At 47.1% G+C, this 22,789-nt stretch overlaps 8 protein-coding genes across 9 annotated transcripts; 3 read left to right on the top strand and 5 right to left on the bottom strand.

The window, feature by feature from the left end:
• Positions 1-38: 38 nt before the first annotated feature.
• On the top strand, positions 39-3,338 carry TrAFT101_003913 (uncharacterized protein; the record flags this gene model as incomplete). The annotated part of the gene is made up of 3 exons (XM_066127022.1): positions 39-356; positions 599-1,608; positions 1,661-3,338. 3 exons carry the CDS (start codon positions 39-41, stop codon positions 2,973-2,975), a joined length of 2,643 nt encoding a protein of 880 aa, XP_065983130.1. The 3' UTR covers positions 2,976-3,338.
• On the bottom strand, positions 3,291-6,572 carry TrAFT101_003912 (uncharacterized protein). The gene is made up of 2 exons (XM_024901656.2): positions 6,030-6,572; positions 3,291-5,958 (listed from the first exon to the last, which is right to left on the bottom strand). Exons 1-2 carry the CDS (start codon positions 6,290-6,292, stop codon positions 3,432-3,434), a joined length of 2,790 nt encoding a protein of 929 aa, XP_024766316.1. The 5' UTR covers positions 6,293-6,572; the 3' UTR covers positions 3,291-3,431.
• TrAFT101_003911 (uncharacterized protein) lies at positions 6,501-7,947 on the top strand. Its single transcript, XM_024898857.2, has 2 exons — positions 6,501-7,326; positions 7,402-7,947. The coding sequence occupies exons 1-2, from the start codon at positions 6,921-6,923 to the stop codon at positions 7,665-7,667; spliced, it is 672 nt and encodes a 223-aa protein (XP_024766317.2). The 5' UTR covers positions 6,501-6,920; the 3' UTR covers positions 7,668-7,947.
• TrAFT101_003910 (uncharacterized protein) lies at positions 7,783-10,415 on the bottom strand. 2 transcript variants are annotated; one of them, XM_024898976.2, is made up of 5 exons: positions 10,153-10,415; positions 9,933-10,036; positions 8,538-9,858; positions 8,283-8,450; positions 7,783-8,212 (listed from the first exon to the last, which is right to left on the bottom strand). In XM_024898976.2, exons 1-5 carry the CDS (start codon positions 10,196-10,198, stop codon positions 8,142-8,144), a joined length of 1,710 nt encoding a protein of 569 aa, XP_024766318.1. In that variant the 5' UTR covers positions 10,199-10,415; the 3' UTR covers positions 7,783-8,141. The 2 variants fall into 2 exon arrangements, with proteins under 2 accessions (XP_024766318.1, XP_065983129.1); XM_066127021.1 differs by having other exon boundaries at positions 8,538-10,036.
• A 683-nt stretch (positions 10,416-11,098) lies between these two features.
• Positions 11,099-12,695, bottom strand: TrAFT101_003909 (uncharacterized protein). The gene is made up of 3 exons (XM_024907293.2): positions 12,149-12,695; positions 11,975-12,085; positions 11,099-11,911 (listed from the first exon to the last, which is right to left on the bottom strand). Exons 1-3 carry the CDS (start codon positions 12,593-12,595, stop codon positions 11,498-11,500), a joined length of 972 nt encoding a protein of 323 aa, XP_024766319.1. The 5' UTR covers positions 12,596-12,695; the 3' UTR covers positions 11,099-11,497.
• Positions 12,696-14,266: 1,571 nt separating this feature from the next.
• On the top strand, positions 14,267-15,495 carry TrAFT101_003908 (uncharacterized protein). The gene is made up of 4 exons (XM_024898820.2): positions 14,267-14,340; positions 14,401-14,827; positions 14,913-15,092; positions 15,155-15,495. The coding sequence occupies exons 2-4, from the start codon at positions 14,492-14,494 to the stop codon at positions 15,326-15,328; spliced, it is 690 nt and encodes a 229-aa protein (XP_024766320.1). The 5' UTR covers positions 14,267-14,340; positions 14,401-14,491; the 3' UTR covers positions 15,329-15,495.
• Positions 15,496-16,295: 800 nt separating this feature from the next.
• On the bottom strand, positions 16,296-18,005 carry TrAFT101_003907 (uncharacterized protein). The gene is made up of 2 exons (XM_024898951.2): positions 17,733-18,005; positions 16,296-17,670 (listed from the first exon to the last, which is right to left on the bottom strand). Exons 1-2 carry the CDS (start codon positions 17,965-17,967, stop codon positions 16,484-16,486), a joined length of 1,422 nt encoding a protein of 473 aa, XP_024766321.2. The 5' UTR covers positions 17,968-18,005; the 3' UTR covers positions 16,296-16,483.
• Positions 18,006-18,333: 328 nt separating this feature from the next.
• TrAFT101_003906 (uncharacterized protein) lies at positions 18,334-21,893 on the bottom strand (the record flags this gene model as incomplete). Its single annotated transcript, XM_066127020.1, has 5 exons — positions 18,334-18,942; positions 19,001-19,833; positions 19,891-21,129; positions 21,184-21,732; positions 21,786-21,893. The coding sequence occupies 5 exons, from the start codon at positions 21,891-21,893 to the stop codon at positions 18,405-18,407; spliced, it is 3,267 nt and encodes a 1,088-aa protein (XP_065983128.1). The 3' UTR covers positions 18,334-18,404.
• Positions 21,894-22,789: the final 896 nt, after the last annotated feature.

Below are 22,789 nucleotides of genomic sequence, written 5' to 3'. Positions count from 1 at the left end.
AGTATCTTTACTCGCATTCCATAAAATAATATCGAAAGATGAGCCTATTGTTTCCCTGGGGCGTAAAGGGACCGGACAAGTCTCGATTTGAAGCCTACGCCAAACTGTTGCGGCTAAAAAATGGTGGCCAGATTAAGGAAGCTTCGAACTTTTCGGAAATGCCCGACGAAGAGACAGAATTTGATAAGCCAGACGACACTGATTCCGTTAACGCGAACGAATTCCTGTTATTCGACAAGAGGAAGCTAAAGAGGGCCTTTCTTGATAGGTTATCTGAGCTTGTTGCGAATGAGAAAGGGGGTCATCATGTTTCCTCGTCTCTGATGATCGAATGGCCAGATCGAGTCGACGTTCTTGTAGCAAAAAATAATGGCTTCAGAAAAGGGGACGGAACTATCTGCATGCTGGAAACTATAGCCCCTAGTCTGCGAGATATCTCTGCGCTTGATTCCTCAGGTCTGATAAGTCTTTGCCGATTTACACGTGCGAGCTAATATTGGGCTACTATTTAAATCCGGTCGCCGCTTCCACCAAGCAGAATCTTTGGACATCATTGGTACAATTGCACACGGCCAGGTTAAACAATTACATGAGTCAGGTCAAAAAGGCTTTGAAAGGGACTATTCCACCTGAAACACGGCAGAAGGAGGTTCTATCCTTGAACGGTCGCATAGCATCTCTTCTTTCGCACCTCGAGGAGTTTCGCGCCCTTATAAATGACGTGATAAGTTCGCCAACGCAGGAGGGCCCTGAGCAAGTTGTAAAGAGCGCCCATGACATGTTCTCTCTGTATAAAGAGCATGATTTTGATGAGATCACTGGCAACAATACTAATACAAGGTCGCTGAGAGACGCGCTGGGCTTCCTCGGTAAGTTACAGACATGCTTCAACACTCTGATTAGAAGCGCAGAGAGACTCTCTGGCTTCCAAAATCTCCGGATCCTCCCGGTGATGGATTCACCGAATGGCACAGACAGGCCGAAAAGGACGGATCGAAACAACGCCTGGTCGTTGAAGAGGACATTTCCATCCCTAGGTCTTGAACTCAACGACAAGACAGTAGAATCTATCTTTGGAACCAGCAAAAATAAAGGTTCGGCAAAGAGAAGACTGCTCGAAAGGTTTGAAAAGTTGAAGTCATCGGCCTCCGAAGTACACGCAGAAATACGAGTCATCCTAGCGGCGGCAAAACACGACTGTACCAGCGCGGCCATTTTCAAATACGTGGGCTGCAGTAAGCGCAGCTGTTTCCTTTGCGACAGGTTTGTTCAGAGCTATGGGTCCTATACGACAAGGGGATGCCATGGCAAGCTCTACCACTTCTGGACTGTGCCTGAAATTTCATGGCTAGCTGAGGAGGAACGCTCAATTTTCGTTCGAGCTCTCAAGAATGTCGAGAAAGCTATGATGGAATCTATACATGGTAGAAAGACCGACAAGCTTGCCCATGCTCGTGAGTCCACAATCGGAGGCTCTTCAGTTGCGACGAAGAGACAGCAATCTAGCCAAGATCCTTATGTACGATCCCTCGTCTCAGAGTATCTTAGATCGCAGCGCCAAGGGGCGAGACACAGTCATGTCAATGAAGAAGATTATACAAGCCCCAAGTGAGCTACCACTTTCCATTGACATCTTGATATGTTCTAACAAAGGATTAAGTCAACCTTTGCCAAGTGGAGCTGAATGTGAAGCCAATCTTGATACCTTGCCTGGTCAAACCCAAAGTCAGTCCGCGAGAATAATACCGAAACCTGAACAGCTCCAAGGCGAATGTTACACTTGTGAACGAGAGACTAGTCGCCGCTGCGAATTCTGCAACCTGGATTGGTTCTGTAGCCGGGAATGCCAAGATAAGATGCGATTGTCTCACCTCACCAAGTGTTCGGCTCGCTCGATAACCACTGCGGATAGACTCTGTGATGATGTTATCAGAGATCAATTTCCAGACGACCCCGAGACACGTGAGCATTTTGGGCTCGCCAGGTGCCGTGACTGGAGAGAGCAATCTTACCTCCTTGGCCTTTACCAGGGCCTCGTACTTTACTTACATGTTGAGGCTATACAGCTAAACGAATGGCGAGAGAAAAATATCCTTGTGAGCGAGATCATAAAGACATTTTCCAAACTGCCTGAAAAAAATCGTGGGGATTACTTCCGATGGTTTTTTCGAAACCAACACATCCTTGATAACTCAAACCCACCTCTTCAGCTCAATGGCAAGGACAACCCCGTCGTTAGAGCTGTAAACGCCGCGAGACCTTACCTCGACCCAGAGGATCGCGTCAAACCTTTTCAACAGCTGGAGCCCCCATCAAAACGGCACTGCTTTCTAGTTTATGCTTTGGCCTTGGATAGCTCCCACCCAAACCCATATGATGGGGCCGAGTTTGATTTATGGTACGATTTTGGCTTCGTAGTCTGTCGTGATGAATGGGGGGAACAAGGCCTTGGGAGCCTCTACAGTCAGCTTGTAGGTGGTAATAAATTCTTGACAGATTACGACCAAAGTCTAGGGACTACAATAAGAAACTATCCCGAGAAGCCTACATGCTCATTCAACGAGTTCTGGCTAGCCTATGAAAAGGGCAGCCTTGCAAATCTCTTTCGCCGATACGGTTTAGGAAGAATGCTAGATCGTGACTTGGGTCTGGAGGAGTTCCTGTCTTTCCCGCTGGCTCAACGAGAACTGCGCCCATCAGTTTGGAGGTTGAAACACTTCCTGGCCCTCGATCCCAACAATCCACTGAGCAACTTTCCCAAGGTGGAAGCAGCCGCGCAGGAATACGGATTTACATCGCAGCTCAACGCGGGAACAAGATTGGCTTTGAGGCAGTTTTACGAGCAGTTGTTTAAGAAGGTCAATCCACTGAGGGTCCATGAGGCTAAGAATCATGGCGAGTTGTGCGAGTATGCGGAAAGCAACATTGATGTTATTGACGATGGCGTCCGACACGTATTGCAAACGCTTGGTTGATTAGGACTGTAACCTCTTCTATAGACTGGTTTGCTTCCAAGCTCGTTCACATACGACCATAGGTAGTGGAGAATTCGGGGTCCCGTCCGCTCCCCCCTAGACAACCCACTAACCGGCAGATTAGTAGTCAGGTGGGTGACCACTGGCGAACACCGGCTGTTGTATGTTTTTGCTCTTTTCTTTCTTTTTTCTTTTTTTCTTTCTATTTTCTCAACCCCGGTAAATGTTATTTTGTTATTGATAGGTGGTTATTCATTGGAAGAGTCTGGGCTTGAACCAGTCACTCTTGATCTTAGGAGTTACTATAAAATTCAATGCCCATTATGAGAGGAAATACTGGTCAACTACCTTACTTAATTCATCTTCAATATATATTACTACTATATGGTTTATTCTTCTCTTGTTCCTGTTCTCTCTCATTTCTCTCTCGTCTTAGCACTAAACACAAGCCATATTCTATGCAACTCCAAAATAAAACCCACATGACAGGACAAGAGCAATGAAAGAAAAAGAGAAACTAAATATATATAATAACCGATATTTGCTGCTCATCGTCGACTTGGTTATCAATTGGCCCATCCAGGGCTTTCTAGCGGCTGTAGCTGGCAAAGACTTTGAAGCATGTGTTGGATGCAGTAGACACTCGTAATACTCTAATTGCATCTTCCCAACTTCATTATCTGCATCGACAAGAGCCTTTGGAGGGAAGTTGCTGTTACCAGGAAGAAAGCGCAGCGCAAAAGACCTACCCAGCATCTTTGAATAGAGAAGCCGCACTTTCTTCTCGATATCCTCTGACTCGCTGAAGCGGCCTTGGCCACGGTATATCGTCGCGAGACCTACCATGTTGTCCAGCGTCAGGGGGTGCTCCTCCCCAACCGCGTCCCGGAAGAACTTGACGACTTTGATTTGAATGGGTGCGGCCTCGTCATATCGACACAGGTTGTGAAGAAGTCTCGCAAGAAGCCGCATTGCCGCCATTGTGAGGTGATAGTTTTCACCAAACGTCTTGCGATAAAACTCCACCACCCTCTCTTGCATATCTATGACCTCCGCGTACTTGTACACCGCGGCCTTCATGCTCACCAGCAATTCCGTGCGAGGCACCTCGTGAAGGTGCGTCTGTCTCTGGATTCTCTTGCAGATTTCCTCCGCTATGCCCTCCATCATGGTAGTTGCTTGAGGTCGGAGGTAGCCTTGTATGACCAGGGCTTGGCCCCTGAATTGGAGTGTACGTGTCGCCGCCGAGACATACCAGTGACAGCTGACTCCTCCGAGGTTGTCTCGACAGTACTGTAGAGACCTGACGCAGGCTTCCTCGACCTTGTCGAATTTCTGCTGGCCATAGTATGCACGCGCAAGACAATGCAGGCAGTCGACCATGAGCATCCCGGCACGCCCGTCCATTACATTACCAAGAAGCTCTATTGCATCTACTTGCATCTTTTCGGCTTCTTCGAATTGACTGAGTCTACACATGATATTGGCCATGTTATGCATTGATTCCACAGTGTACCAGTTGCGCTCACCAAGAGCGCTTTTGAGCTTCGTGAACACCCTCTTCTCGATTTCTAAAGCTTCTGAGAACCGATTTTGTTTGTAGTAATTTTTCGACATCATTTTCTCGCTGCGTATTGTATCGACATGATCGGGGCCGAAGAGACGCGAACGAAGGGCCAAGATTCGAATATCCACCAACTCCTTATCTTTCCATCTCCTCAGAGAGTTCAAGTAACGTGACACTCGGCTGAGAAGAACACACAGCGTCTTCTCCTCGTTGGATATCTCGGTCCAGTCTGCAACTTTGACCACATGAGCAAAGTATTTCTCGCAGCGCTTCAGTAAATCTGGAACTTTTTCGGCTTCTTCCATCATTCCTATTCCCCCATGCATTGCATGTTCCTTTTGTGGATCCGGAAATAGGTTATCAACAACCTGGATAGCGATCCTGGCGAAGTTGGTAGTGCTCCGTTTTGAACAATCATCCTGATCCATCTGCTGCCCCGCAGAAACAGCGTACTGGGTGGCTTCTTGGACTAGTTTGTGCATCTCGTAACTCTGGCCGCCATTTTCTCCCTCGCGAAGCTTGATGAAGGAAAACTCCTTGAGCCGGACGATGGCTCTTTTCACGTCTACGCTCCTCAGTTTGGAGGTGCTGACGTATCGGGCGGCATCCTCAACCATGTCGTAAGGGATATCTCGATTGTCAAAATATGCCATTACGCGAAGCAGCTCCGAAGCTAGAAAGTTCTCTTGCTCGACGCGAGCAACTGAAATGCTCCAGATCTTGAGAACGCTGTTAGAGACGCTGGTCTCTCGATAGATGTCGACCTGCTCGTTCTTCAGGAGCGGCCATCGTTCCTCATTATTGGACAGCAGAGCCAGATACTCTCGGACAGTCGTCTCCGTCCTTCTCATGTAAGCTCCGGCCTGCGAGATTCCAAGGGGAAGCCACTGGAGCTCTTCAAGGAGCTTCTCGGTATCTTGATCTTCATCCTTGATATCGTCGTTGCTACCATCTTCAAAATCTCTGCCCCGCGCCATGGCAAGCAGCTCTCTCGCTTCCATGGATGTCATATGCGGGATTTGGACTGCCTTGCGTAATGGCCGCACCAGCGAGCCGGCAACCTGTCCGTCGCGACTCGTCCACAGGACACTTCCCGTAGTTCCCACGGCTGTTGTCTTTGGGACAAAGTCAAAGAGATTGGTCGATCCCTCTTGAATCCCCCCAACGCCAAATAGAGAGAGATCATCGGCGTTATCGAGCACAAGAAGCCACTGGGGTTCGGACTGGATCCTGTTGCTGACGGCCCTGAGCAAGTCCAATTCCTGGCCGTCGAGGATTCCTTGCAGCCCAAACAGTTCCGCAATCTGCCTGTAGCCGTGTATAAATGCGGCTCTGGTATCTGCGTGCACCCAAAACACCGAGCACTGGGGATTTTCACATCGGCGGTAAGCGTACTCGATCGCAATCTGAGTCTTTCTGCATCGGCATACTGTCAGCTTTTGCTCAGCAGTGACGATACAATAAATACAGTAGCATGTCATTCATACCCAGACCCGCCCAGCCCCCAGAGGACGGCATCGTTGAAAGACTCGGAATCATGCACCAAGAGATCTTGGAGCTTGTCGACGACGCCTGGTCGATTCACGAATTCTTTGTTCCGGAGATACGGGATGGACTGGATTGGCGTCCGGGGCTGTGAAGGCGCCGCTGCGTGATAGTAATGCACGTCGCCTTGGTGGATGGTCACATAATCGCCAAGCTGGTTGCCCGTGATGCTGCGAGTGTGCGTCTGAAACCGCTCCACCTCCATTTTTACAGATGATTGTATTGTAGGTTTAGGAAAAGGGAAGAGACGCCTCAAGACTGGTGAGCGCAGCCTGTAACAAGAAAACAAATCAGGCTCTCTTGGGCTTCAGCTGATCCATTGGGCGCTGCTTATTCGCCGGCCTCACGACAGGGTGGGGGAAACGTTGAGAGCTGAAAAAGCATATAGTTTGCTGCCCCTCCTCGCTTCTCAATTACCATCTTAAAGAGTCGCAATGAATTCTCTTCTCGATACACCGGTTGATCGCAGTGGCTTTCCAAGACGATATCCAACACAGGACGGATTCTGTTGGAAACTGTGAGAGCCGGATTTTTCATATCTTTACTGGTACATATACATGACATGACACCGTTATAGAGCGACATAGGTACCTTTTCCATAATGATACTTGGCTATACCATGCACGTTGGTGGTGAACTGCATATTGGTGGTGAGGCGCAGCCCCTCCCCCAGAATTAAAATCTGTTTGAAGTTGCGTGCATGCGAGACTCTCCGCACCGATTGCGTGTACACTTCCAATTTTCGCAAAGTACTTATAGTGCTGATTTGCTGCAGAAATCTGTTGTGCCCTCATCCTCCCCTACGCTCCCAAACCCAAGGGACAGCATTTACAATGGCAAGACTCCTCTTTCCGCATCTAATCGCTTTCACGACCGCTTTTATTACTCTTCGATTCATTTTCTCTCAATCAAAGGCACAAGCGACCAAGGTGGATGAGAATAAAAGTCCTTATTTCGAGGGAGAATGGGCTATCCCAACATTGGAGCCAGGATTCGAGGCAGAATATCGACAGTATCTACATTATCTCGAGAAGGGGCCCCCCGATTTCAGGAGCGAGTATGGCATGAGACCTGGAGCCAAGGTGAAAGGCTGGCCATCAAAAGGCGGCATTTATATCCTTTACCCTTGCCTCGGCTTTGAACTCAGCTTCCTAGGACTGGACCGATTTCGCAGTATACCTCGGCCATCTCTATCTGAGCCCAATGCCACCGCTGAAGAAGACGCACACTGCGATAAGAGTAAGTACCTGCTGTTAGACGGTATCGGTATTTATAGTTTCTTTAGTAAACGAGGTGCTAATGCAGATATTATAGTGCGGCAGCTGGGTGCCCAGTGGTGGAAGACTGAGGCCGACTATAGAGCATATAGGTATCAGCCACACTACATGGAAGTGATTGCTGGCTGGCCAGCGGGAGGCGGAGTATGGGTTTTCAAGACATCAGATACGAAAGCTAGAGTAAGAGGTGCCGCCATCATTCACAATGCTTTTAATATGGAAGAACGGTGCAAGGCGATTGAGCAGTTAGGAGGAGTCTTTTTTGAGAATCCAAAAGACTGTCCAGATTTAGATCTACCCTGAGCATGCCCTGATGCTTTTTGGCGATTGTGCAGTATAAATACGGCCCAGTGACCGTGGAGTGAGGGCAGGTCGCGCTTCTCTTATATCTCGACTATCGCCTTAATTTAACGCTGTCGTTCTATGCAAGAAAGGTGTCCTTGTCCTTGCTGTATGCAAATATATAATCTCGTTCACCTCATACTTGAACGTGGTGAGCGCCTACATAGGTATGTAAGTGAGAAACAATCTGTGTTCTATAAAGCTCCACGATACAATTACAATTATATAGAATACACTCTTGCATTATTAAGAGCTAGTACTCAAGTCCCGCATATCGCCCATCACCGTCCATTATCTTTGGTATCATTCCATACATTATTCCCATTACAATATTAGTAAAAGATGAGACTCTCATTTGGGTATTAGAAGGCGTCTCGCCGCAGTCGTAAATTTCAACGCTCGCACGTAGTTCGAAAAGGAATAAACGACACACATTCATTGTAAGCCGGTAAGGGCCAGCAAATCATGACGGTGGTAAAATGCTCGGCAGCGTTTACCAAACACATCTACATCATCCATCTGTCAGTAAATAGGACATTCGGAAAAGTGAGCACGACATTTCAAAGGGATACATACACATAGGGATGCTAAGCACGCATACGACGACCTGAACGATGGAAATGGCAATCATCGTGTGCTGGATACCACCCTTGATGAGCCAGTCATAGGCATAGAAAGTGAGAATGAAACTGAAGATGTTCTTGAAAATAATCATCAGAGTGAAGCCTTCAATCGTGAGATCTCCTGTAGCAAGTGTAAGCGGTCTGGATGACAAAGAAACCTTAAAACAATAATGTTCGTGACATCATCGCAAAGGGGTCATTATCTTACTGTAAGCATCGACAATGTATAACGAACTTGCGACTGCACCAATAACCATGCCGGCGACCTCGAATCCAAAGAACACAAGAGGCACAAGGTAGCTGTATTGGCCAGAAATAACATTGCCAGCAGTCAGCGCAAAGCCAAACAAGCCGATGCCGCCAATGATGAGCATGGGGATGACGAGCAGAATTCGAAACTCGGGCTCGTAGACGCCGCGATTCTTTCGGGTAAGGTACTTGACGCTGGAGTCGGCGAGGAGACCGCAGATGGCGAAGCCGCAGAGAGCGCCGACAAAGGCACCTGTGTAGGCGTAACCGGCCTTGACTTCGCCCCAAAAGTATGGCGGCCCGAGGAAGATGGCAGCGACAAGAACGCCGATGAAGATGGTCCACCCGATCATGGTTCCTTGAATCAAACAGCCCCAGATAAAGGCCGGGTTGAAGATGAGGGGGAATGGCCGAAGCAGCAGGACCCAGTAGCGCTCATCCGTCTTGGCGCCGTCGAAGAGGGATAGAGATTCGACAAAGCTCTTCTTTGGGGTCCTGGCATTTCCGATTGGCTGAAGTGCCGCTGAAGTTGGAAAGAGAACGAAGCCGGTGCGTGTCTTTGACGTCTCTTCCTCATCGGAGGGCGGGTTACTGACTGTCGCGATCCGGGGCTGAAGCTTAATCTCCTCTTCGCCTTCGGCATTTGTGTCGGTGTTGAGCCTGACATCTCTGCGATATGCGGTCTCGGGGCAAAGGAGGAAAACGGCAGGCAGCGTCGCAGCCATAAAGATGGACACGAAGTAGAAGCTCCACTTCCAACCCATCGCCGCCGTAATCTTTCCGACGACAATGGGGGTGAAAAAGGCTCCGCCAAAGATGGCCAAGTTGGTGAATGCCATGCGCACTCCTCGCTGATGAACAAAGTACAGGTCGCCTACAGCTGCGTTGAGCAGGCTTTCATACGGAGCAGTGCCAACGCCCTGAAGAACTCGAGCGCCCAGCAAGCTGCCATAGTTTTTCCCCACGGATCCGGCCCATGCGCTTGATGCGATGATAATCAGGATGCCCAGCAGGAAAAGATGTCGCTTGCCCCAGACTCGACCAGAGGGGACGAAGAAGATGGCGGCGGCGCCGGCGCCGAGAAGGAAGTAGCCGGTTAAAAGGGCGACCCTGGTAAAAGTCTTGGAGAAGATGCGAGAGAGAGTGACGGTGTTTGCGGCCAAGATGGGACCCAGTGAGGTGGCGAGGACGCCAGCCCAGCAGAGAGTAAAGGTGACGAGATCGCGCTTCCATAAGGGCCAGTTGAGAGGATCGTTGGGGTCATCCGAGGGCTGAGGGACCTGCGCGCCATGAAGCATGTCAGTACGTTCGTCACACGGCCATATCCGCAGCTGAGGCTAAACAGGGCACGCACGAGGATGATGGGAATCTTTCCGCTGGTGTCGCATTTCAGTCTCGCGGTATCTTGCTCTGTTGCCGTCTGGGGCTGCGAAGGGTCATCGTAGAAATGCGTTGTGCCTGGAAATACCACCGTTAGTCGCCATCAGCCACGCATCAATCGAGCCAATCTCGCGCCGCGCCAAGAGCTATTCTGGATTTCCCTTTTCCTTGCCGTTCCTCAAGGGTTTTCCTACCTGGAACTTTTTCCCCCGAGCTTGGCTCGAGGATGCCAAACGCCATCTTGACGGGGCCTCTTACAGTATCAACGACGTCGTTTGTTTACAGTCCAGAAAAACGGCGAAATACAAGGGCGCAACAACAACAGTTTGGCTGGAAGCAGCGCAGAGAGCGGCCGGAGAGTGACCAATGGCCCGGCAGATGCAGTGAAACCGGGAAATTTTAAGAAGCGCCGTGGGGTTGCGCGTAGGAGCTGGAAAGTTGGCGTCGTACCACAGCGAAAAGCCGAATACGACAATGGTGTGTCTTTCGGCGGGACAAGGGAGAAGAGCCGAGACGGGCTGGCGGGTGCTACTTACACTGCGCGCCGCCTGAAGGAGAATGTTAGAGAGCTTAGACCCCTGGGAGCCCACTATGCTTCGTAGCCAACACGCTATCGAGAGTGACGATCACCAAAGCTGGAGAAAACTGGGGGCCCGTTGTGGCTGTGGTGGATCGCAGGGCCCCTGTGGCTGTGGCTTGTGCGTTTATACGCGCATCTACTGCTATTCGATTGGCCTCTGTGGCGCTGAGGTTGGTTGAGATTTGCGCTATGGCTTCGCACCATTAGCGATGGTTACGAGTTTAGTAGTACTACTGTCAAAAACGAAATGGGTGTCCCCTCTTTTGTTAAATAAGGATAATAGTGAGTAGCCAATTTTGGACAGGACTGTGGCTGTGCATAAAGTAGTCATGTACTAGGGAAGTACCGTACAAGGTACCAGTACAGTTATATTGTAACAGAATAACAAAAGCCATTTCTGGACGTTATAAAACTGCACGTCCACCCTCTAATCCTAGTATATGCATACGCATTATAATATCTACAGCTATAAATCGACTTTTAGCACACATATCGTTATAGCAGATCCTGGAAAACTGGTTTAAAAGCAATCTTTGGGATTCTGTTTGGAATTCAGGCATGGGAATATGTGCTACAGTAGCAATGCTTAGCTCTATAAACTCCCTGCAGCGGGGTCCGTTATGGTGCAGGAATCGGCTCACAAACTGATTAATAAAGAAACGTAAGTCTTGATTAGATATTATTCCCAGATGATCCGGAAATATTGTAATCCTCCCTTAGAGCTACTTCTTAACTGCTACAGTTAGGAGCGAAATGGGCGTCCTGTTCACACACTCAGAGGTAGAAATAATTTACCTTCAGAGGTAGAAGTAAAGTTAGTTTATATTTAGCAGTAGAGGTAGAATTAATCTACCTCCGGAGGCAGAAGTAGAGGGAAAAAGCTATTATATCGGAACCTAACCTTCCTTAACAAGTCAGGACCCTGGGCTAAAAATAACAGCCCTTAAGCCATTCAGCATCTACAATGCACTTATAACAGCGTTATATGCAGCTTTTGGCTGGTAATTTGCATCAAAAAGGAGGGGGTTTGAAGAAGCTTTCCAGCTATCAACGTCGCGAACGCCCCAGCTTGTAATACCCACGCAATTCGACACTGCAAGGCATCCCTGAGTGACGGCGACGTAATCAGAGGAGGGAGCATTGGTGATGTCGAGTTCAGTAATAGCAACCTCCGGAGCCGCAGCACTCAGCGCCTTAAGAGCAGCTGCGTTCTTAGGCCCTCCACCAGGGCCAATATGCGACTGGCTGCCGATTCCATCAATGGGAATGCCTTGAGAGCGCCATTTCTGGACATATGAGATCATGCCTTTGGTTTTGGCATAATTTGGGTCGTCAAGATTGTAGTCATTGATGTAGAGCTTTGCGGTAGGGTCCTAAGATTACCGTTAGAACCCTATTTCTCTTTATAGTTACCTAGGTGGAAGGGGGGCGCTTACAGCACTTTTCGCTGCCTGGAAAGCAATACGAACAAAGTCCTCACCGAGAACGTTATAAAAGACCGACCGGCGCAGGGTTCCATCTTCGTTGAAAATCTCATTGACAACGTCCTATTGGAGACAATATGTTAACGTTATCACAATATCAGGCAATTTAGTACGCCAAGTCCTTACCCAAGCATAAAGCTTTCCCTTATAACGGCCAGCAACAGTGCTAATGTGATTCTGTAAGACCGATGTTAAGGTAGCTTTATCGCTGATACTCGACACCCATGATGGTAGCTGGGAGTGCCATAGGAGGTTATGCCCGCGAATTAACAGGCCGTGTTGCTGGGCGTAATTAACCAGGTAGTCTGCGCCAGCAAAGTTAAATTGGCCGCGTTGAGGCTCAGTGGCATCCCATTTCATGCTGTTTTCTGGAGTAACTTGACCAAACTGTGTTGGCAAGAATGACGACATGCCACTCTTGGATAGAGTACCTTGATCAGTGCAAGTGCCCCAGTACTTCTTGCCATGAGCCTTAAGCTTGGAGTTCAGAGATGTGGACTGTCTCTCCTCGATAGGAGAGGCAACAGCATTGCTAATAATAAAAACCACGGAAAGCAGCGTTGTATACAACATGGCTGAATGGAATCTCTTACAGAAAGGTCAAGTATAAGAACAAACAAATATTGATTTACAGGATAGTTGATAGTTAAACTGTTTGTTAAAATGCAGATAAAGACCAGTTTATATATGTTGTAGTAGGATAAATGAATCTACTCCTGAACTCCTGAATCTGAAAATTCATGTAATATATCCGTTGTCTTAATCCAACAATAACCGTTCTCCCGTAGCATTCTGTTTATATAAAGGGGAACATTAGAGCCAGGGATCTGTCAAAGTTGGCAGTTAATTTTTAGTAAGGCTACTTTTTTTCTATATTACCAAATAAAAAAGATATTATTAATTTTTAAGAAAATATAAAGGATTTTGATTACTACTATACAATATAAATTATAAAATATATACTATTCTTTCAACCTTGATCGTTTATTCCCCACCCAGGAAGCGCACCCCGATTAACAAAGGGCACTGCAGATAATAGCGATACTACAGAGCCTTGGATGCCCGAGAAATAGAAAATAAATTAGGCATAATATGCATAATTATTAAAGAGAGAGAAATAGGCTAAAAGCGCGCGGTCTCCTATACATTACAACCATAGGCGCATTCTCCCAATTGGGGCGGATCAGGTTCTCAATAACAAACTCCGGTGCAGTTCAAGGTAGACGGCCCGGCTATTTGGTAGTTTGGCTTATGCGGCCCAATCAGAAGAAGAACTTCTGCCATCCCTAGTTGTCATCTTCATCCTGTTCTCCGACGTCTTTTATTGTTACTACATATATAGTTATTATGGAATATAATTCCCTGGATAAGCTATTAGCCGTGTAAAAGGGGTGGTTGAACTAATGCCACGTTGAGCAAACTAATTCGCCCTATCCAAAATCCCGCTTGTCACGATCGCGGTTAACTTTGTCTCGTTTAGCCTCAGCGGTGCCCTGTCAGTGCCTGTCGGTGCCAAGCCCGGTGGGCCACATGCAGGGAAGACTACATCACAAATGCCGGTCAATAGCATAAGTACCGGCAGGGTTATAAATTGTTAACTAGGTAGTTGCTGAATATAAAACATATAAGGCTTATTAGTAGGTAAAAGAAAACTAATATAATTTATTTTTTGTTAATGAAAATAAATAATATTATTTACACAAAAGAAAAAAAAAATAAAAAGCACTTAATTGTTTAACCTTAGATGTAAAGCGGTCTGACAGAGCTAACTAGAGTAATATCCCTTTTAATATCTTGTACCTACTATTAAAAGCCCTGGCTTCGAGCTGTATCTTGGAAATATGCAAGCATACCTTTTCCAGCTAAGAAGTGTATCCGGACGAGTATTTGGGTCCTCCAGTTATAATTGCAGATTATATAACGCTTAATAATAGTGGGATTGTGGTTTCAGCAGGGTAAATTTTGAAGAAAACCAGGTCGTGTTATTGGGTGTTTAAATTACCTTCTGGCTTTTTAGCAACTCGAACCTAATATAGATAAGATTTTAGGAACTACCGAAGGCTAAATCAATTGGGAAAATGGCAAAATCCAGTTGCTACTCTTTCTAGGTACCGAGCATTAGTTAGGGAGGTTTCCAGTGCCTTGATTATCCTCTTTAACCTTGAATTATGTAGGCCAGTCTTAAACTGAAGTTGCCTTGTAATAATATTCAATAAATGCAAGGCGGTAAGCTTATGTTTCAGGCTAAATAGCAAGTGTTACTACCATACTTTTTTTACCCCAGTGGTTTGGCTCCGCAGCTTGTTCAGTACCTAAAGGTTGTAAGCAAGTTAAAGGCTTTGGGTCGACTGCATGATTGCTTATGTGGTTATAAACAGAGGACGCAGCATAGAGCCGTCTGATCACTTGTCACAGCGCCATAGTTTTTCACCTTACAGCACTTACACCACAACTAAGCAAAAGTATTAAATGCAGTCACGCTTGAGCCTCGTGCTTCTCTTTGCGGCACTGGCCGCTCTGGTCACTGCACAATCCTGTCCCTCCGTCCACATCTTTGGTGCACGAGGCACCGGCGTTCCCCCAGGCTATGACCTTCTCCTCCCTTTAGTAAATCAGCTAAAGTCCACGTATGCTGGCGCCACATCCGAGGCAATTGTTTATCCAGCTTGCGGCGGAGCAAGTTCCTGCGGAGGAGTTTCATATGGCGACTCGGCAAAACAGGGAACCGCTGCCGTAGCGACGGCTGTTAATAATTTTCATAAAAACTGTCCGAATACCAAGTTGGTATTAATGGGTTACTCGCAGGTACGCTGGCTTTTGCCTTGAAGAAGCCTTTTTCTTCTTATTACCATTATCGCTGGATGACTTACACTTCCTCAAATAACTGCAGGGCGGACAAATTATAGATAACGCCTTATGTGGAGGACCTGATCCTAACGCGGGAATCACCGACCCGTCTATACCCATTTCCGCAAGCGCAGCACAAATGGTTAAGGCAGCTATTTTCATGGGAGATCCGCGATTTCAGTACGGATTCCCTTATGAGATTGGGACTTGTAGGCTTGGAGGCGTATGTGTACACCTGAAACATGACTTTTTACGAGGCTTGTTGACTGACTTTATCTGCAATAGTTTGCTGCGCGTCCAAAGGGCTTCTCGTGCAGTAATGGATCTAAAATTCAGTCGTACTGTGACTCTCCCGATCCTTATTGCTGCCAAGGCAATAATGCAAGCGCTCATGGGGCGTATGTGAATGTCTATGGACAGAAAGCGATTGCCTTTATTGAGGCCAAGTTAAACTCATAGGTAAATCTGCGCTTAACTGCTTGTTCATTAGTGACGGGACTTACACAGAATGGCAAATGAGGGGCGAAAATTAATTTTTAAAATTGAAATATATCAAGGACAAGATTTATTATCAAAGACAAGATTTATAAAAATACTATATTACCCCTATTTTATTAATACTCCGCAATAGCAGTTAAATTCTGAATCCAAAAACAACATATCCGCACTGCTATCTTCTTGGAACTTATGCTCTCGCTGCACTCGACACGAGTCGATTTCCGGCGAAAAAGCCATGTATGAATATATTTACTCAGCGCAATACTGGTTAGTTGGCGTATCATTAACATGCTCTTCGAAGCCGTTTCTTGACTGTGGTTTGAAGCACCTAGGAACAAATACTTTATACAATAGGGCGGATAACATGGATGGAGGGGTAGTGGGGTAGCTTCAAACTGACTCCATTGATCTTACAGTATATTATGTTTGACTAACGTCTCTTTACCCTCCCACTGAGGGCTATAAGATAAATAAAGGCTGGGAAAGTGCTACCCTTTAGCTGAGTTTTAGTGTAGATGATAGGGGCTATACCATGTCAAGATAGTGCTGCAAGATATGCTCTAAGAATGGACGACACCAAGAAGACGTTCTAGAAGAACTTTAGAAATATATGCCTAAAAAGTAGTTTTAGTGTTAACTATGAGCCTCGAAAGTTGAAATGCAGTAAAATGATTTAAAGTTTTATAGTAACAACCACTTTATATAGAAAACAAGGCAAGTACTATTTAATAGTGTTTTGCTCTGTAGTTATTTTAAAGTAAATTTACTTTAATTAGCATATTCTATGAGTAGTTGAAGAGCTTATTTTAGCAGATATGAAGTACTACTTTCAGTACCGGAGCAGTCCCTCTCGCACTAGCCACATGAGCCACATTATGGCCCCACCAGACCTAGTAAAATTATCTAACAAAAGAGTGACACCCATTTCGCGCATTTAACAGTCCCTACTTGCTACTCCAGCATTCCATACATTGTATGCAGATCTGTACCCATCTATCCAAGACTCCTCGCACAAAATGCTGCACAGTCGATACTACTCCGAGACGCCAGCATCAAGATCCCGAACACAGATATCAATGAGACGTCGTCCATGATCCTCTCCTACTTCACCTACCGCTACTTCTTCATCTTCCCTTCCTCTTCAACCCACGCGTTCCAATCCACGACCTGGCTACACACTCCCTCAACAGTGGTGCAGCACGGCGTGTACCCAATCCCGCCATCCACCGGCTTCTTCTTCGCTTCTGAATCATCGATAAAGTAGTGCAGGCTCGTCGCATGGACTCCTGGCTGAAGCCACTTCAGATCCTCGCCTGGCTCGCTCAAAAACTTGGCAAGCAGCGGCACCGCGTTTATCAGCAGGGCATACCACTCCACCACGTACGAAAGCATCAGCATCAGCAGCGGTGGCGGGTAGCTGACCTTGAAGCCTGATACACTAACACTATTAAGTATCGTATAGATGTCCTGGAAGCGGATGGGTTTTCCCTTGTCTGTAACAATAAACGGCCGGCCGGCAACTTTTGCCCCGTGCTCCCCAAGCAGCGCGTCTTCATACTGCAAATGTGCAAGCGATGCATTCTTCACGTTGATCCAGTTTTGTACATTGGCGGGCACCCATGAAGGGAACCATCCAATTTGCAGCATTCTGCCCGAGACATTGTCGTCCTTGTGTCCATAGACGGGGTTGCCAGGACGAATTACGCCCGTGCGCAGTGCTGGCACTCCGGCGCCGGCATCTGCTTCGTTCGCACCACAAACCAGCCTCTCGGCTTCAGCCTTGCTTTGTGCGTAGTTGGTTGGGAATTCATGCGGCTGTTGTAGTGGCCCAAAAAAGTCTTCGTTGCTCAGATTCTGTATGAACCCCTTGGGCTGCTGTGTGGCTCCCCAGGGCGCGAAAAGCCACTTGACCTGCTTCAAGGCCGCGTTCGAGCTAGAGGTGTAGATAAAGACGCTGGCACCAGCCTTCTTTGCTGCCTGAAGAGAATGCACCGTGCCGGTGACGTTAACCCGAGACGTGCGCTCGTAGAGCATCTTGTACCGATCAAATGGCCGAATCACAGCGGCCGTATGGAAGACGGTCAGCGGCAGGCCAGCCACTGCTTCAGGCCAAGAGGCACTGTATGACTTGGTTGTTGCGGCCTCGTTGGTAATGTCAGTCTGAATGTATGCTACCTTTGACGGCGCTCCCTGGGAAAACTCTTTGCTAAAGGTAAACGGCCGGCGCGCATCCAAGATACGGATGGCCTCAGGCGGCGTCCCCATGGCCAAAAGATGCAGAATGATCTGGCCTCCAAGAAATCCTTAAGCCACAGCCCGCCGTTAGCATTACTTCTCTCCCCCAGAAATATCTCGGAAAACCCACCGGATCCTCCCACTACGATGTATCGTCTGTCCTTCCGAGGCGGCAGCTTCCCCTCCCAATCAATCCCGTCCTTCTTCACGCGCTCAAACACATCTTTGATATACTCTCGCGTTAGTGGCTCTCCTGCCCTGTCAACCACCTCTTGAGGCGTGTGCGAAAGCACCCAGTTGAGCTTGAGCAAGTAAAGCACCAGGCAAATGATGCCCCCTCCGAGTGCGAGGAGGACTTCACCCATTGGAGCAGATGGCCAGATGAAACTGGCTGGTCTGCGTAACAAGTGTGATTGATTGAGACGTAGGAGGAAGAAATATGGAGGTAGGGAAATTGACAATATAAGCCAGCTGAGCGCTAGTGCTGATACCTGCTATAGAGCAGTAACACTCCAGAATAGTGCCTGAATGAAACGAATTACAGCGTCTGCCACTAAAAACGCTGCTAGCTTCTTGGGTGCTCTTTTAGGAGAATCAATTTGCCTGATACAATCTTTGCGGGCGCCCTAGCATTTTGTGTAGATAACCGATAGATATTAAAACGAATTTTCACGGACTAATCATGCATCTTAAAATTCCTTGAGTAAATCAGATCAATCTCATTGATTAGGCACTACTCGTACATACATATAGCTTAACTCCTATAAACTACCCCCCCTGGCAAATCATGTCTCTTCCAGCCTCACCAAAACTCCAATTTCTTCTTTTTGCCAGCCGAAACAACTAATGCCTCGTGAAATGCGTCATGGTTACTGACATATCTCATGGTATTGTTTGATGCCCCTATATGATCCATGTGCGTGATCATGCCAAACGCCGGTCTCAGTATATCTTCAAAAACGCCTTCACTTTCGAGTTGCTTTATATCCCAAGCAGCCTTGTTACCACTCTCGAGCTGGACATTCTCCTCAAAGAAAGAAGAAAGACGAGAAGATGTTATACTAGCTTCCAAGTATTGATGAGGCAAAGCACTGTTCGACGCACCGTCGGGAGTGTCAAAATGTCTCCTTTCTCCTATTTTTACCTGTCCGCGGTCACACATGACGGGAGAAATGCCTTCTTCTAGTAAATGCTTCATTGTAATGCAGAGGATAGAACTATCGGCTTTCTTTTGGTGGCGGTATTTGGCAACCTGTCGCATAGTGATGCTCTGCACTGCGGTTTGGAAAGCTGTATTCTCGGAAAACTCGATTGTTACATCGCCGTTGCTGTCAGCGACACTGCAAACTTATATATTAGCCTGAGTATACTTTATGCATGTGCTTGTCATTATCTCACTATACGTCCATATGTTCAAACAGAGACGCAGCGAAACATACGAATCTGGCTTCGCTTCCCAGAGCTGTAGATCGAGCTCCGTAAGCCTTCATATCCCATGCTCTCTCAGGGCAATGCATATACATGGCGAAAAGCTCCTGACGTGGGCCTCTGCATCGATATTGGAACGTCTTGGCGTTCAATTCCAAGACAAAAGATTCACCTCGAGAATCAGGAAATTTGCACTGGAAATCGTACCAAATTTCTTTCTCAGATAGGTGCCATGGTAATTCGCCCGGTGGCGTAATATCGACGAGTACATCGGCATCACCTCCCATAGTCGATAGAATCGGCGAGAAGCCGACACAATCCTGTGGAAATTGAGCGCGGTTCAGAAAATTTACTGCTTCAGTGACTGATTGATATGAATAATCAGAAGCGCTGTCTTTCACAATACTGGGAGCTAGCTTTTTGATATAGATGCGTCCGAACACGACTTCCAGAGAAACGTAGCCCGGAGCCAGCTCAAGGATTTGTGACATTCTTTTTAGCCGGTCTTCTGAATGTCGCAAAATGTCACTCTTTTGTGGCACAGTGTAGTCGCATGTCTTATCGGGAACACTGTCTCTCGGCTCTTTGGACTGTTTTGTACCCACATCACTTGTCGGTGGGAATGCCTCAGTTGAAAGGGGTCGGGGTTGCTCATTGGTAATTTTCAAATTAGCAACTTTTCGCCGTTCTTGCAAAGTTTGAGATTTTGGCAGCTTAGCGGCATCGGAATACGACAGTGGTATTTTTGCTGGCTTCTTTGACGACGACGGGCCTCCTCCAAGTGGTGGGAATTTATCTTCGGACTAGAGCAGTGTTTCTATCAGCGTATGACTGCTTATCAGGGCACATTATGGACTTACCACTAGACTTGATCCTCCTTTTCCCGGCGTTTTAGTGCTCTGGCGCTCTCCTTTTGCAGCAGCACGATTTTTAGTCGGAGATTGAGACCCCTTTGTTGATTTGTTCTTCGGACGGCTTGCTCTTTGGTTCATTGTTCGGTAGATTTCTCTCGGTTTCTCTTCCATTAATCCAAAGCGGACCAAGCTATCAGAATATGAATTAATCTCCCGAGCTTCAAGAGGGTTATTTTCGTCCAACGTAACGGTGCTTTCGTTCAACACCGGGGAAAATATGTCCTCTGCCTGCGGGATTTCGCTACTCAGAAGACACATATCGGCTAGGTAGTTACCCGAATCCTGCATGATATTTGCTCTTGGGACCTCAGGTTCGTTGTCCAGAAATATCAGATCATCAGATTGTTCAAATTGTTCAAGTTGCTTGATTCCACTCTGAAGACTTCGAAGCTCGGCCATTGGGTTTGGTTCCATAATATCGAAAGTTTCGCTACCACATTGAGACTCGTTGCTTAACTCAAAAGAGATGAGAGCCTCCTCTTGGTTAAAGTCATTCATCGCAGACTCAGATTGAGTCGCGCTTTCTATGCCTTCTACCCAGTCTATAAGGAGGCTTCCGCCATTTGACTGTTGAGGAGGGTTCAGAGTTAATGTCTCAGCAAATCGTAATCTCTGCACAAATTCTGCTAGACCTTCTTCCTCGCCCGGGGATATGTATGCCTTTTGATCTAATATAGAACGTTGATGGTAAAAAGGAGGTTCTTCTCTGTCGTAAAGCTCTGGGCCTGAGCCTTCGTGACAACTTTCTGCTCCTTGTTCGAGTAAAGCTGGCTCCAAATTGTTTGGTGCCCGTATGGGTCCCTGTGCTTCAGCTGACGAAGAGACTTCTTCCGTTTCAGGTTGTAGTCCATATGGTATTGCGCGGATATCCGCAAATCTTGGTTTAGGATGGGGGAAATAAGTCTTGAAGGCTTTAAACTTCTGTCCCACGTCGGGTCTCGATGCATTTTTCAGGGGGTAAACAGTGTCGTCAGAGATCCAACGCCCATACTTGTCTTTTTTCTCCGTTCTGATGGCGGCCGCATTCAAAAGCAGCTTGTACTCATCTGCCACGGTTAAGTTGCCACAAGGGACAGCAAATGTTGCCTGATGCAATCCAATCCGGTGCAGCCATCTATATGCAAGTCGCAGATCTTCTGGTCCTTCGGGTAGAATGGAGTGCGTTGTTGTTTTGATCTTACTTGCCTATATTGTATTAGATACCGTAAGTCTCGGTGTGAATACGAATATTATACCTACCAGGAGATTTAGCACCGTTTCGAGCTTTTTAACAACTTTCTCGAGGGCTGCTGCAGAAGTAGAAGATCCAATGTATACCAAATTCTCTCGCATATTGTAAGAGATATGACATTCGTTGCGAAGAGCAAAGTCGGCGGCGGTGGCTGGCGCATTTTCGGATTTAATGAGACGGCGGAATTCGGATAGGAAATCCTCGAAAGTGCCACTCGAATTCTCAAGTCCTCTCCAGATTGCTTTATATGGAAGAGAAGCCATAGCCTCAGGATATTGGTATTTGACGAACGTGTCGTGTATATCGCTTCCGAGCGATTGGTATACCATCCATGAAATCAAACGCGGTTCGGCCGCTTTCATTGCAACATCGGCTTGAAGGACGTTGGTGTCGATGACATCTTTTTCGGCGTCAAAACCAAGAGGCTCAACCTCCAGAGTCACCAAGTCAATCAAAAGGTCTTTTATAATACGAGTAACAGACTCTTTGTGCTTTCCCATCGTGATACACTTGAACCATGGGATATCCGGCTCGTATAAAATCTCAGCAAGCTCGCCCTTGAAAATGAATCAGCCACGTAGTAATTCAATCAAAATATTGCAACACATACATTCGGACAGGCTGACTTGACTGATTGAACAATGTACTCAACACCCCGTGACAACAGTGGAGGATTACATGCAATGTAAAACTCCGCAAAACCATCCTGTTCATCCATGACGGAGCAAGAATATCAATGAATGGAGGCGAGACAGCAGGGGCGCTTCAGAAACATCAACAGGCTAAAGAATAATTAGTGTTTTTTGCATTTCATACATCTCCACGGCAAGTTGCTGGACTAGCCACAGGGAGACCAGAAGCTTGGAGTGTGTATCTACTTGAAAGGGAGAAGATTCTAAACACACACACTCACCAAGTTCCTTAATAGCTATGTAACATCCGCCCAAGAATAGATAAAGCTCCGTCACGATTGAATAATTAAACAGGTAGATATGCAAGATGGCCTTGAAGATTGTCTCGGTATACAGGGCGATGATAGAGAATATCAGAGAAGCCAGACACTGACGCCTGACGCAAAACCCGTAAACAGCTGCGTAATAAATACACGACCGCAAAGGGCACCGAAACAAAGAACACCGGGCAAGCTTCAAAAGACGAAATTATGCTGCGCTAGCAGAGAACAAAGGAGGAGGATGCTCGTGCTGCGGATAAACAAAGCAGAGCGTGCTGATGAGGAGGGGGAGAAGTGGAGGAGGAGGAGGAGGAAAAAAGGAAGAAAGTAAATAAACAGATTCAGAAATTATATTTCAATTGCATCTCTGTGAACAGCTGCCAGAATGAGTGGCAGCCGGATTGGCAGGTGCGGCGTCAGGCACGTGTTCCGCTCACCGCAACGCTTTTTGCCGTTGTAGGACGATTCACAGCGTCAGTGCGAATACGCCATTAGAGATAAGGAAGATTACCCATCGTGCTGATTCTAGAGCATATGATCATGGGATTTTTGTAAGATGAGGGCGCGATTTGGGCGGTTGGGAGGTCCGTCGCATCTTGCCCCAATATGCACTACTGCTGCGTGTTCACTGCCCAGTACGAGGTATAAAATGCTTGAGATGG

This window comes from Trichoderma asperellum, chromosome 2 (genome assembly GCF_020647865.1).
Source record: "Trichoderma asperellum chromosome 2, complete sequence".
Lineage (NCBI taxonomy): Eukaryota > Fungi > Ascomycota > Sordariomycetes > Hypocreales > Hypocreaceae > Trichoderma > Trichoderma asperellum.
The sequence above is the reverse complement of the archived record's forward strand: the minus strand, read 5'-3'. Positions and strand labels throughout refer to the sequence as shown.